The 14893-nt window shown below is 38.7% G+C and overlaps 1 protein-coding gene across 3 annotated transcripts in view; it reads left to right on the top strand.

The window, feature by feature from the left end:
• Window positions 1–14893, top strand: part of PRUNE2 (prune homolog 2 with BCH domain) — a 284658-nt gene that overhangs the window by 57959 nt on the left and 211806 nt on the right. For all 3 annotated transcript variants that reach the window (XM_081505723.1, XM_081505702.1, XM_081505712.1), the window contains exons 3-4: window positions 2706–2908; window positions 5271–5434. In XM_081505723.1, the coding sequence (XP_081361849.1) occupies window positions 2706–2908; window positions 5271–5434 (367 nt within the window). The remainder of the gene's footprint in view (window positions 1–2705; window positions 2909–5270; window positions 5435–14893) is intronic.

The raw sequence follows: 14893 nt of genomic DNA, 5'->3' as shown, positions 1-14893 counted from the left end.
ATTCCCTATGCTAATTCCCTTGTTGATTACCTATTATATATATAGTAATCTGTATCTGTTAATCCCTAACTCCTAATTTATCTCCCCCAAGTCCTGCCCACCCTTAAGTGGGTTTTCTGGCTTCTAGGAAAAAAGCATTGCTTGTCTTGAGAACATTAGAGTTGCTTGAACCAGACTGGTTTTTAGACTGAACATGGCATGGATTCTTTTTTTTTCCTTAATGGAATCGGAGAGGTTTCCTTAGGTTGTGGATTTATTGCTCAAAATCTCACAAGTTTGTCCAGAGGAAAGTTTCTTTCTCATTTTCCATGCCACGGTGAACCACCGATACCCTTGTACAGTCATTAGAATGCATGTGCACGCACACACACACCTACCCACTCACTCCCGCCACACATAGAATCCTTCTCAGCGACAGATCTTAAGTCTTCAAGGAAGTACAGTTTACACCTACTTAAAGGAGGAAAATTTTTTTTCCTAAATTTATCCTTCTCTCTATGAAATGAACATGTCATATTACCATGTCATGGACTCTTAGGAAGTCATATAATAATAATGACAGCACTGCCACTAACTTTGATGTCTTGAATGAATATAATAACATCCAGCAAAAGGAGTGGGCAAAGTGGTTGTCAATAGTAAAATAAAGAGATGCGTGGCCTCTTTTCTCCTTCTTCTAAGACTCACGACTAAGCATGGGGACAAATATAGAATTACTGAAGGATCACATACTGGGAACTTGTTAAGCTCTGTGTCTTCCTTTTAATTTGCTGCACCCTGCTCCCATCATGGGTCTGCATCTTCATTTTAATTTCTTCTGAGAATCTGGCTACTCCCTCTCAAAGTATGAACACATAGAAGGACAGGGTTTGCAGCTTCACATGGCTAACTCTGTTTAATTACTTTTCACTCTGGTAGGTAAGCCCCATTCTATGGATGGGGAAAACTGAGGCTCAGAAAGGAAAATGGCTTTCTCAAAGTCAGACAGCAGAGTCGGGACGAGATCATAGTTTTTCTGACCCCCACTCCAGAATAGGTCCTGCCAGAACAGGCTCAGACTGCATGGCTCTTGACTCAAGTTTCAGTATCAGGAGTAAAGTATAACTCTAGCAATTAATAAGGAAAAACATCTTGCTGTGCATAAACTGGTAATGATTATTACATGGTTGTGATTCTGTATTAGCCTGATAGGTGGGATAAAAACCATCTTGTTGGAATGGCTTTGTATACCGTAGTAGTAGATGATTCATTTATTTTACTCGACAAATATGTATTAAACATCTGTTTTGTGCCAGACCATTTTATGCACTTAGAAACATAACTAAACAAAACTGACAGAAATCCCTGCTAGGAAGGGGAAACGGATGATAAAGATGTTAAGACTGTGTAATAAACACTATGCTTGTGAAAGAGCTAGTGATGATGTGAGAACAAAGGCCATTTAGTTTAGCCAAAAATCCAGTCTTTCCAAACCCCACATTCTCTCAGTGATATTTATGGTTTATTGCTATAGAGTTATAGTCATTTTTAAAAGCACCTTCATTTTTAAAATTCTCATGGAAAAATAAGTTTATTATTGTGAATCTTAAATTCTCTAACGTCTACCCATCTCCAGTTTCCCCCATCATTACAGTTTTTTTTAAAAAAGAAGTTTGTTAACATAATATATTTTTAAAAGATATAAATCATTAACAGAAATCACAGTCTGGTAGTCTGTGGGCCAAATCTGGAGTTTTCACTAACCTACACAGTATTTTTAATTAAAAGGTTTATTGTGACATTGCAACAATTAAACATCACAGATAACATCCCCAAATCTAGATTTCCAGCTTCTCTTGATTGGAGAAGGAAATGGCAACCCACTCCAGTATTCTTGCCTGGAGAATCCCAGGGATGGGGGAGCCTGGTGGGCTGCCGTCTATGGGGTTGCACAGAGTCGGACACAACTGAAGCGACTTAGCAGCAGCAGCAGCTTCTCTTGAGTAATTGAAGGGTTTGCCTGTCCTGGACTGGGAATTTGGGGCATGGAATCAGTTGACTGGAGTTGAGTGGGAGGCATCCCATATAGATGTGACATCGGGCTCTTTCTGTGTCAGTGCGGTTTTACCTGGAGCTTCCCTGTTGGCTCAGCTGGTAAAGAAGCCACCTGCCAAAGAAGAAGACACAAGAGACAGCGATTTGATCCCTGGGTTAGGAAGCTCCCCTGGAGAAGGAAATGGCAACCCACTCTAGTATTCTTGCCTAGAAAATTCCATGGACAGAAGAGCCTGGCGGGCTACAGTCATATGGTCGCAGAGTTGGGCATGACAGAGCGCACACATACACACACAGTCTTCCCCTGCCCTGCGGTCACCATTCTAATTTTTTGCTGATTCCATAAAGATGGGCAGATTTGTTTCCTATGAAGAAGAGAATGTGTGTGTTTTAAAATTGTGGAGAGGGTGAAATGAGACATTAAAAATTTCAAGAAAGGCAAGAGAAGTTTCATGTGGAGTAACAAGAGATTAACAAAAATTAGGGACCACTTAATCCATGGAAAATGCTCTGCTCATTGGATTCAGGAAAAACTGGTTATGAATGTAAAGTGGTTTAGCGAGACCAAAGGACTTTCATTCCCTTTCCAGTTACCCTCTGGCTTGAGAAAATGTAGTTGTATTTTATCCTCCTGCTGCTGTCAGTGATTCAGTCAACTTTTTTCTTGGTAGGTCAGCCCACCAGGGGTTCTCTGTTTGCCCGTGCTGAACATACCAAGAACTGAATTCAATTACTTCACTGAAACAAGGTTTATTTTAGAAGAACTAAACATCTCTGAATCATTCCACATATTCCGAGATGAAATTAATCTGCATCAGCTAAATGATGAAGGGAAGTTATCTCTAACACTTGTTGGCAGCAACGTACTGGCAAGGTAAGGCTTTGGAGGGAGGTTTGATATTTTAAGAAAGATTTTTCTGTGCCAAGTATTACCTTGTTCAGGTTTTTTGTGGTTTGAGAAGATGTATTAAAAGCAGAGGACATTTTGAAGAAAGGGAATGTGTTTTTTCTCTTACAGCAAAATTTGGGCTGTGCCAAACCTCTGTTTTTACTTTGGCATTTCAGATATGACATCTTTGAGTGGAAAATACTTATAAAATAGACACAAATTTTAATTTTAAATCATTTCAAATACTTTCTTATAGCAACGTGACAGTCCTTTATCCTGATGCTGAAAATGTATAATGAAGATTGAAATTAACACTAAATAAAACTGAAAAATTCTTAAGAAAGAAATCTTGGTAGTGAAATGGAAAATTATGTACATGGGCTAGGAAAGCCATTCAATCATTGGCTCCTTTAGTCATAGCATTTACTATAAAAGTAGGATGGATTCTATAAAGTTCATGTAATTTGAACTCCTTATTTTATGGACAAGAAACACGAAACCCATTCGCAAATGACTTGCCCAAAGTACCACATGCAGTTAATAGAAGGGTTTGGATGAGAACACATATCTCCTGTCTCCTTCAGTAAGTACTTAGGAGTTGCTAACTGGTGCATGAATCTACAGATATTATACATAAAGAAGAATAAGACAAATTTCCTGCCTTCACAGTTCTTACAACCCATCACAAAGAGTCCCATTTCGATAAGCTCTCTGTTGCTAGTGAGTGAAGAGTCCCCAGTTAAACATCTCAGCCATCTGAGGTGATAGTTTTTTACACACTATGCCCATTTGCTAATCATTGATATGACATTCACCTGTGGACACTGACCTTAATATACGTGAAATAAAATGTACAAGTATCTGATTTTTTATCTAACTTTCTTCAGGAAGCATATTTAGGTATGAATACATTGGATTGTCAGTTGTGAAGTTCATTCAGTTATAAAGAGTTTGGAAAATGATCTGCCTCTGTAGGTTGTTTTTATCCCCAGAATACTTAAAACACTCAAAATTATTTTGAATAATACTTATTAATTAGTTGTTAACTGGCTGAGAGTTATTCACAGATTATTTGACTGACTTCCATTATCATTGTTCAGGTTGATCATGTGCTTGACTAAATTTGCGTGTTAACTTTTTCAAACTAACTATAACACAAGGAGATATGGAAAGAAGCAATGCAAGATGCCGAAGAAGGGAACTGAGACATTTGTGTCAGTTAAGATTTTAGAAAGAGTTTTGTTACCAATTAAAATGGAAACATTTATTCTGGTTTTGAGACTCAAGTTGTGAAGCCTTGCTTTGGGATTGTTTATGAAATAGAATGTTTTTCAAAAATAAACTGCAATTTTCATTTCCTTCATTGCAATTCTTTGAGTTTTGGCAGACAGAAAGAATCAAATCAGTTTTATCCACCTCTTTCTTTCTGCCTTTGATAAAAGCCAACTCTATCTCATATAAAAAGAATGATGCAGAAATAAATAAGCTAGAAGTATTTTTTTCCAGCAACATAACTGAATGTGTAAGTTTTGGATCCAGATAGTTAAGAGTTTAAATATAAGTAGTCTACTTACTAGGGCTTCCCAGGTGGCTCAGTGGTAAAGAATCTACACGCCAAGCAGGAGATGTGGGTTTGATCCCTGGGTTGGGAAGATCCCCTGGAGAAGGAAATGGCAATCCACTCCAGTTCTTGCCTGGAAAATACTACGGACAGAAGAGCCTGGCTGGCTATAGTCCATAGGGTTGCAAAGCATCAGACATGACTTAGGGACTAAATAGCAATAGCAGCAGCATCAGTCTTACTAGCTGTGTGGCCTTGGTCACTGTTATTTAATTTTATTTTTACACAATATTTAAAGGTTACACTCCATTTATCGTCTTTAAAAAGTATTGGCCATATTCCCTGTGTTTGTAATGGGCACATTTCTTAACCTTTTCATGCTTTTTTTTCCCACCTGTAAAAATAAGAATTTTAATAGAACCCATTGAGTAGAGTCAGTTTATAGTATAAAACGTAATAATACTGAGAAAGTATTTATTACAATGTCCAGCCTGTAGTGGAAACTCAATAAATGTTAGCTATAGCAATGATTATTATTGTTGTTATTATTATTTTCAAACAACCAAACAAGAGATGGAAGTGCTAAGGTGTTATGGTCTTCAAAGACTCTTGGGGATGTAATTAATTAAAATGAAATGTGAAAACACATAAAGAATAAGTCATGTGAACTTATTTACATTTTTGGTTATTAAGAGGAAGTCATTTGTGTGGAAACAGAGATTGAATAACTCCAGAAAGTGAGAAAATATGCCCTCTTTCTCTTCCTCTCCTCCATTTGCTTTCCAGTGAGGACAAAACTCTAGAATCAGCAGTTGTCAAGGTCATTAATCCGGTGGAGCAAGGCGACTCCGGCTTTGAGTTCCGAGAGTCTTCATCGTCTCTGGTGGTGAAAGAGATCCTCCAGGAGGCTCCCGAGCTCATCACCGAGCAGCTGGCTCATCTGCTCAGAGGTGAGAGATGACTCTTTCCATTAAATACTGGAAGGCTTAATGGAGTATCTCTAGACTCACTCATGCATAAAGAGTGAGATCCATTCTTGGTTTAACAGTCCCTTTCAAGACCACGGGAAGCTTCAGCAGAGAGGCAGGGAGTAAAGAGTTTGTTAAAGGGTAGCATTATATTGAATATTAGAAATGTGCATTTAGAAATAGGCATGAAGGATCTTTGCTGTTTCACCAGACAGGAATATTAAATGTTCCCACTCCACAACAGCATGGATATGGGCCAGAATTCCACATTCCTTCATTGAAGTATCTCCTGGTACTGATCCATGCTCGTTTATATAATACTACTTTGATGGCAAAATCACCTACGTTCCTTCTGATGATACTGTGCAGGACTTTTATGGTTAAACTGCCACCTCCTTCTCTCCCCATCACGCAGGGTTTTCCATCTTCACCCAGTAAGCTTTAAGCACTGTGTTCTCAGCACACCGTCATCAATTACCCTCCTCATCTCTTTTTCATCTTCCTTAGTGGTGTCTATCACTTCTAAACAGTGGTTTCTAAGCTGGAAATTGTCCATTGACTTTGGTGCCACAGAATTACCACAAAAATTCCATATTGTCTCATGTAGGACAGTTTTGGGTTGTATATAAAGCTGTTTTTCCTCCTTTCAACAATCCATCTTGAACATGATAGACGAAGTTTTTCTCAGGAGTATTTGACACAGAAAAGTGAAAAAGAGTGATTAACAGGCTGAAAGAATTGAAAAAGAAAAGAGAAGCCCAAGAATATGGTGACAACTCCTTTAAGGCTTTTTTTTCCCCCTTTTTCCTTTGCTTCCTCTGCCTCTACCAGAATTTGGAGGGAAAAGGGTCCAGGACGTCTATAGTTCCTATAAATGTCTTAGAACTAATGGCCCCAGTCAACCTGTTTTAAATACTTTCCTGGCTATGGACATCTGTAAAACTGCTCTCTGGGAAACTGTGCCTTCAACTAAACTAAGTAACCACAACCATTTATCTCTGACAGAACAGAAGAGAAATAAAGGCAATTGGGGATCTCAGCAAAGAGGGAAGTTGTCTGACAGTGCAAATATGTGGTGCAGGCAAACACTAGAGAATATGTTGTTTAATTATTTTGAAACTAAGAAGTTTGGTTTATTGTTCAAAAAGATACATGTATCATTTAGTAGAGAAAAATGTAGTCAATGAACACTTCAGCATGATTTTCCACAAGTAATAAGGTAATATCAAACTGTAGTACTTGGAACAAAGATATGATTTTGTTGCTGATGATGACAATGACAGCGATGATAATAATGATGACGTTCAGATTTAGGGAATTAGAATCTTGTGGCTCAGATGGTAAAGAATCTGCCTGCAATGCAGGAGACACAGGTTCAATCCTTGGGTCAGGAAGATCTCCTGGAGAAGGGAACAGCTACCCACTCTAGTATTCTTGCCTGGAGAATTCCACAGTCAGAGGAGTGTGGTGGGCCACTCTAGTATTCTTGCCTGGAGAATTCCACAATCAGAGGAGTGTGGTGGGCTACAGTCTGTGGGGTTGCCAAGAATTGGATGTGACATGTCCAATTGGACATGAGGAACCAACCCTTTGATGGATATTACATTTTAGACCCTCTTGTTAGTTACCTTAGTTTTAGTTTGCAGAGTTGCCAAGAATTAGAACTATGGTAAAGGACCATTTTTTTTTTCATCATCAGAGATTTTTCATAACTTTGGGTTTGAAGTGGCCTTGGGAAGCTGGCAGAATAAGACTTATCACTTCCCTGTTGCTTGAAAATTGGAATTTGGACCAATGCAGTCCCTTTACCTGTGAAGACTGCCAACACAGACACTGTCATTAGAAAGCCAAGGTTGCTGAAGCCTGGCGGTAGAAGACATGGGTGGTTTAACATAGTAGAAAGAGAGCTCTGGAGACCTTTGACGAAGTGTGACACGTGCATATGCACGTATACATTATGTGGAGGGGAGATAGAGCATTTTGGAACAGTTTGGCCAAGATGAACTGAAGAATGATGATCCCAGGAGTTTGACTTTAAAAAGGTAACTTAAGTGTTTGGAGCAAGAAAGGCCATGGCCACTTTTTAAAAGCTCCTGACTTTAATAAATATAAGAAAGGAATCAATTTGAATTTTTCTATACTCACTAAACTGAAAATTAGATTTTGTGGTTTTCTAATCATGTATTAACACCAAACCTAAAGGAATGTTTTAAAGGGAAGTCTTTTTTATATGCCTATACATAATTTTAGAATTCATTATTTTCATAATGTAATTCTTTCTAAAGGGTTTTCTGTAGAAACAGCTATGATTTATTTTGCATTTTGGGGTGCTCAAAATGATCATTAATTTGACACACATTTCTAGACCATGTATTATGCATTCTTCTAGGTCTTGAAGGGATGCAAATTTCTACACACACCTTTGCCATAAAGAATTTTGAAAAATGTCTGTTTCCAGATGTCATGAAGTTAAATATTTAAGATTTGACTTGCTATACATTGAAGCAAATACATCACTGGTTTGGAGACTTGCATGTCATCCATGCCTTCTTAGGGACAGCATGTTTGTATAATATTAGAGGTCCTTTTCTACTGTTTTCATGAGGAAAGTGCCGAGTAACCAAAATACTTTTGCAAACTCTTAAAGTAATCATGAGGCAAAAAAAAAAAAATTTAGTCAAGACTTGAAATAGTCCTTGAAAGCATCATAATTGGACCTCTATGGAAGATATGTTACTATAAACTTTATGCCAAAAAACCTGAATATACTCCAAACTAAGTACTTTGTCAGTCTAACTGTTGTTTGCCTTTCATTCCCATGGTCACACCATAAAATCCATCATACTGAGGCTGGTGTGCTGTAAATGGATTTCTTGAGCCAAGATATTGATCCCCTCAGTCCTTGGAGAGGACCCTTAGTATGCCTCTTAGCCTGGTATACTGAAAAAAAAAAATACCTGTAATTTTCAGTGTATTCCTTAATGTGCAAAAAGGTTGGGCCTATTCTTTTTTAGTATTGCTTGTTAGTTCCTTCTCTTCTGCTCAACTTCTAAATATTGCAGTACCCTAGAACTTTGTCCTGGGGGCATTTTTTATCTGTACAGTACTTAGATGGCCTCATTTAATTCCAAAATCTTAAATATAACACACAGGCTGTGACTCCTGTATCTCTAACCATGACCTCTCTTTAGGATTGCAGGTTCATTTCCAGTGCCCATTTGACATCTTCACGTGCATGTCTAGTTAGCACCACTACTTCAACAGAGATATCATGGAATCTTTTGGTTCCTTGTACCTCCAAACCTACTTTTATCCCAGTTCCCTAATAGTAGTAAAAGGTACTGACAGCTACCCAATTGTTCAAGCCATTCAAGCTAAAAGTGATACTTGAATCTTTCTTTTACCTTTGTTCCCTCACTGATGCATCGACAAGTCCTGCTGACTCTACATCTAAAACATAACCTGCATCCATCCACTTTTCTCATGATCACTACTAGTATTTCAATCCAAGCTACTCTGTTTGGCTAATGCCATAGCTGCCTGACTGTTGCCCTATTTCCTTCATAAAATCTATTGCTTACAAAGTGATCATAAAAGTATAAACCAGTCAAGTCAATCCCCTGCATAAAATCCATCATACTCAAAATCCAAGCACTCCACCCTTACAATCCACAACACAATCTTGCCCCTGCCAATTCCAACATCATCTCATGCTCTTTTCCTGTTTTCCCATTGTGTGTTCTAGGAATAGAAGCCTTTCATCTTTTCCAATATGCCAAACTATTCCACTCTTGAGGATTTACATAAACTGTACCTTCCTTCTGAAATGCTTATTGCTACCCATCTACTTAGCTTTATCACTGTATCTCCTTCTCCTTCTTGGTCCTTTATTCCAGAATATAAGCTTCATGAGATTAGAGACTTTACATGTTTTGTTCACTGCTCCACTGTAGAAGAAATGGAGTAGCCATCATAGTCAACAAAAGAGTCCAAAATGCCGTACTTGGATGCAATCTCAAAAACGACAGAATGATCTCTGTTTATTTCCAAGGCAAACCATTCAGTATCACGGTACTCCAAGTCTATGCCCCGACCAGTAACGCTAAAGAAGCTGAAGTTGAACGGTTCTATGAAGACCTACAAGACCTTTTAGAACTAACACCCAAAAAAGATGTCCTTTTCGTTACAGAGGACTGGAATGCAAAAGTAGGAAGTCAAGAAATACCTGGAGTAACAGGCAAATTTGGCCTTGGAGTACAGAATGAAGCAGGACAAAGTCTAATAGAGTTTTGCCAAGAGAACGCACTGGTCATAGCAAACACCCTCTTCCAACAACACAAGAGAAGACTCTACACATGGATATCACCAGATGGTCGACACTGAAATCAGACTGATTATATCCTTTGCAGCCAAAGATGGAGAAGCTCTATACAGTCAGCAAAAACAAGACCCAGAGCTGATTGTGGCTCAGATCACGAATTCCTTATTGCCAAATTCAGACTGAAATTGAATAAAGTGGGGAAAACCACTAGACCGTTCAGGTATGACCTAAATCAAATCCCTTGAGATTATACAGTGGAAGTGAGAAATAGATTTAAGGGACTAGATCTGATAGAGTGCCTGATGAACTATGGATGAAGGTTCGTGATATTGTACAGGAGACAGGGATCAAGACTATCCCCAAGAAAAAGAAATGCAAAAAAAGCAAAATGGCTGTTGGAGGAGGCCTTACAAATAGCTGTGAAAAGAAGAGAAGTGAAAAGCCAAGGAGGAAAGGAAAGATATAACCATTTGAATGCAGAGTTCCAAAGAATAGCAAGGAGGGATAAGAAAGCCTTCCTCAGCGATCAATGCAAAGAAATAGAGGAAAACAACAGAACAGGAAAGACTAGAGATCTCTTCAAGAAAATTAGAGATACCAAGGGAACATTTCATGCAAAGATGGGGACAATAAAGGACAGAAATGGTATGGACCTAACAGAAGCAGAAGATGTTAAGAAGAGGTGGCAGGAATACACGGAAGAACTATACAAAAAAGATCTTCATGACCCAGATAATCACGATGGTGTGATCACTCACCTAGAGCCAGATATCCTGGAATGTGAAGTCAAGTGGGCCTTAGGAAGCATCACTACGAACAAAGCTAGTGGAGGTGATGGAATTCCAGTTGAGCTATTTCAAATCCTGAAAGAGGATGCTGTGAAAGTGCTGCACTCAATATGCCAGCAAATATGGAAAACTCAGCAGTGGCCACAGGACTGGAAAAGGTCAGTTTTCATTCCAATCCCAAAGAAAGGCAATGCCAAAGAATGCTCAAACTGCCACATAGTTGCACTCATCTCACACACTAGTAAAGTAATGCTCAAAATTCTCCAAGCCAGGCTTTAGCAATACGTGAACTGTGAACTTCCAGATGTTCAAGCTGGTTTTCGAAAAGGCAGAGGAACCAGAGATCAAATGGCCAACATCCGCTGGATCATCTAAAAAGCAAGAGAGTTCCAGAAAAACATCTACTTCTGCTTTATTGACTATGCCAAAGCCTTTGACTGTGTGGATCACAATAAACTGGAAAATTCTGAAAGAGATTGGCATACCAGACCACCTGACCTGCCTCTTGAGAAACCTGTATGTACGTCAGGAAGCAACAGTTAGAACTGGACATGGAACAACAGACTGGTTCCAAATAGGAAAAGAAGTACGTCAAGGCTGTATATTGTCACCCTTCTTATTTAACTTATATGCAGAATACATCATGAGAAACGCTGGGCTGGAGGAAGCACAAGTTGGAATCAAGATTGCTGGGAGAAATATCAATAACCTCAGATATGTGGATGACACCACCCTTATGGCAGAAAGCAAAGAAGAACTCAAGAGCCTCTTGATGAAAGTGAAAGAGAAGAGTGAGAAAGTTGTCTTAAAGCTCAATATTCAGAAAACTAAGATCTTGGCATCTGGTCCCATCACTTCATGGGAAATAGATGGGGAAACATTGGAAACAGTGTCAGACTTTATTTTTTGGCACTCCAAAATCATTTCAGATGGTGATTGCAGCAATGAAATTAAAGGATGCTTACTCCTTGGAAGGAAAGTTATGACCAACCTAGGCAGCATATTAAAAAGCACAGGTGTTTGTTACTTTGTCAACAAAGGTCCATCTAGTCAAGGCTATGGTTTTTCCAGTGGTCATGTATGGATGTGAGAGTTGGACTATAAAGAAAGCTGAGCACTGAAGAATTGACGGTTTTGAACTGTTGTGTTGGAGAAGACTCTTGAGAGTCCCTTGGAGTGCAAGGAGATCCAACCAGTCCATCCTAAAGGAGATCAGCCCTGGGTGTTCATTGGAAGGACTGATGTTGAAGCTGAAACACCAGTATTTTTGCCACCTGATGTGAAAAGCTGACTCATTGGAAAAGACCCTGATGTTGGGAAAGATTGAGGGCAGGAGGAGCAGGGGACGACAGAGGATGAGACGGTTAGATGGCATCACCAGCTCAATGGACATGAGTTTGGGTAAACTCCAGGAGTTGGTGATGGACAGGGAGACATGGCGTGCTGCAGTTCATGGGGTTGCAAAGAGTTGGACACGACTGAGCGACTAAACTGAACTGAACTGAACCACTGTTCCTTTCTGTGGTGCCTGCAACAGTTCCTGTCATATAATAGATCCTCAATAAATCCTGTCATGAAAATAATTTTGCAAGACATTTTAATATCCTTTCTGTTTTATGACTATATTGATTTAGTTGGTACTATGATATTGTATTAATAATTCCCATTTCATTCAAGCCCATCCCTTCAATATTCTTAATGTCCAGAATTTGAACATTGTTCCTTCCAGTAATCTCCTCCCCTCATTTTTTGCTTTTAGAAATCTTTGTTTTGGTATTTTTCAAGTGTTTGTTTCTATTTTCATCCTTATATGTGTATCTTATATATATATGTATATATATATAATTTTAACCTTTCATGGAGTATAATACATGTACAGAAAAAAATACAAAACATAAATATAAAAATTTAAATATACAGCTCAAGTGAAATATCACAAGAGACATCTTTTTAACAATTAATCAAGTAAAACGTGGAACAAGATAACCTCCTTGTGCCTGTCCCCATCACAACTCTCTCCCTCTCTAAGTAAAGTTAACCAATATTTTGATCTTTACAGCACACACCTTCCTACTTTTCTTTAAATTTTACCACCCCTATGTGTTCCCCATAACACTAGAGATTGATGTTTGTCTTTTTGTTGTATTATATAAACGGGATCATGTAGTATACACTCTTCATTTTTATTGTATCCCTGCTTTTATGCTAAATGTAGTATCTATTTGTACAGGTCAGTCATCTATCTATCTATTTATTATTTATATTATTTTTGTGTCCTTTCTTTTTCCATAGACTATTTGAGGTGGCTTACAAAAATGCATGTAAATATAATAAAGCAGAAAAAAAGAGTCAGGGTCAGGAAACATACCAATAAATAAACTTGGAGGAGTAAAAGTGATGTTCTGCTTGAAAGTTTGAATATGAGCCTCCTGGAGTCAAGAAAAAAATAGAAATATAATTAACTGTGAAATTCATATTATTAGTGAAACAAACACATATACCAATTCCTTATTAAAAGAATATCTAGGTCTGAAGGTTTTTTCATTACATCATTCTTCTTGAAAGGACACTTAATAATATCATAGACATTCTCCAACTCTTACATATGTAATAGCGTTTTATATAGGTACTGGGCAGTGTATCGCACACTTCTCTGCTCCTCAGTCAGCATGTGGGGATTGTTCTAATCAGCTTAACCTTTAGTCTAGTAAAGACTAGACTGTTCCTGTTCCAAGTCTCTTTTTCTATACAGGCCGGTGTTTTTTCTAAATATAGAAAATTAATACTTAAAATTAGTCATATTGGAATCTTTTGTAATACTCACTGCTCTAGCTGTATGTCAGAATGTTTGCATGATGGGATAGTATTATATTCAAATATGGAGGTAGAACCTGATTAATATAGATGCTGTTAAAAGATCATTTGTATACCAATTAAAAGTAGATATCAAGCTGCCAGTGAAGAAATAACCTGCTGTGTTTATCTAATCATCTCCCCTGTCACTCTGTCATCTGGACCTTGGCAGGACAGTTATGGATAAATGCCAACAGGTGGCACAGCCATGGCTAATGTGTGTTCAGGCCCTTTAGGGGATTTGACAAAGTTGACATAATTTGCGTTTTCTTGAATTAACACTTTTTACAATAGTTAGATCTTGCCGTTGTCTTTTAGTAGGACATATCTCAAACTTAGAAATTTCAGGATGCAGCTCATGAGCATCAGTTTCATCTGAAAAGGCATAGATTGACTTATGGAGATTGCTTTCTAATTATTTGCATAAGAAATTATCTGAAAAGAGAATGTGCTCATTCAGAGGAGATCATAAATGACCTTGATTTTTGGAAATCTGTCTTTTCACTTCTTCATCCCCTCCCCATCTATGTTTTTGCTGTTGTGGTTCTTGTTCTTTGTTTTATTTCTTTTTTCCTGACTTTTCATCTCCTCTTCCTCTTCTTATTTTCTTCCTCCTACTATTTGCTTCTAAGGCTTATTATTGTTTTCAAACAAGTTACCATCTGTTCTGTCTAAAAGTCACATACAGTCATGGTGGCCTAAAGTTGGTGTTTGTTTATGCCCTGAATTTGTACCAAAAGCAAACAATTATAGACCTGTCAGACTCCTCAACCTGTATTCGTTTTCTGCAGAAATGTTTACTAGAGGGCTATTGTCGATTTTCGGAGAAGGCAATGGCACCCCACTCCAGTACTCTTGCCTGGAAAATCCCATGGATGGAGGAGCCTGGTAGGCTACAGTCCATGGGGTCGCTAAGAGTCGGACACGACTGAGCGACTTCACTTTCACTTTTCCCTTTATTGCACTGGAGGAGGAAATGGCAACCCACTCCAGTATTCTTGCCTGGAGAATCCCAGGGACGGCGGAGCCTGGTGGGCTGCCGTCTATGGGGTCGCACAGAGTCGGACACGACTGAAGCGACTTAGCAGCAGCAGCAGCATTGTCGAATTTAAGGACCATTAAATTGCTGAGTCATCGCACTGAGGATTTGTGGGCCCACATGTGTATTTGTGTGTGTGTGTGTGCTTTCCAGAACTAGCTGGCAATGATGAGACTGCAATCACTGATTACCAGGCAGGTTTCCATCCAAACCACAGCTCATGTTTCTTTTCTTTGTACAAGGCCTTGACAGAGCCACAACTTGAAACAAATAACAGCAATTGTTCTTAGCTGAGGAAGTGGAAAAACTATGCCCTAGGTTGTGGAGAATCCCAGGGACGAAGGAGCCTGATGGGCTGCCATCTATGGGGTCGCACAGAGTCGGACACGACTAAAGTGACTTAGCAGCAGCAGCAGCAGGTTTTAAAGAAATAATTCTCT

The sequence above is a fragment of the Giraffa tippelskirchi genome, chromosome 1, assembly GCF_054371585.1.
Source record: "Giraffa tippelskirchi isolate mGirTip1 chromosome 1, T2T-mGirTip1v1.2.pri, whole genome shotgun sequence".
Taxonomy (NCBI): Eukaryota; Metazoa; Chordata; class Mammalia; order Artiodactyla; family Giraffidae; genus Giraffa; species Giraffa tippelskirchi.
This window is presented reverse-complemented; position numbering and strand designations above follow the sequence as displayed.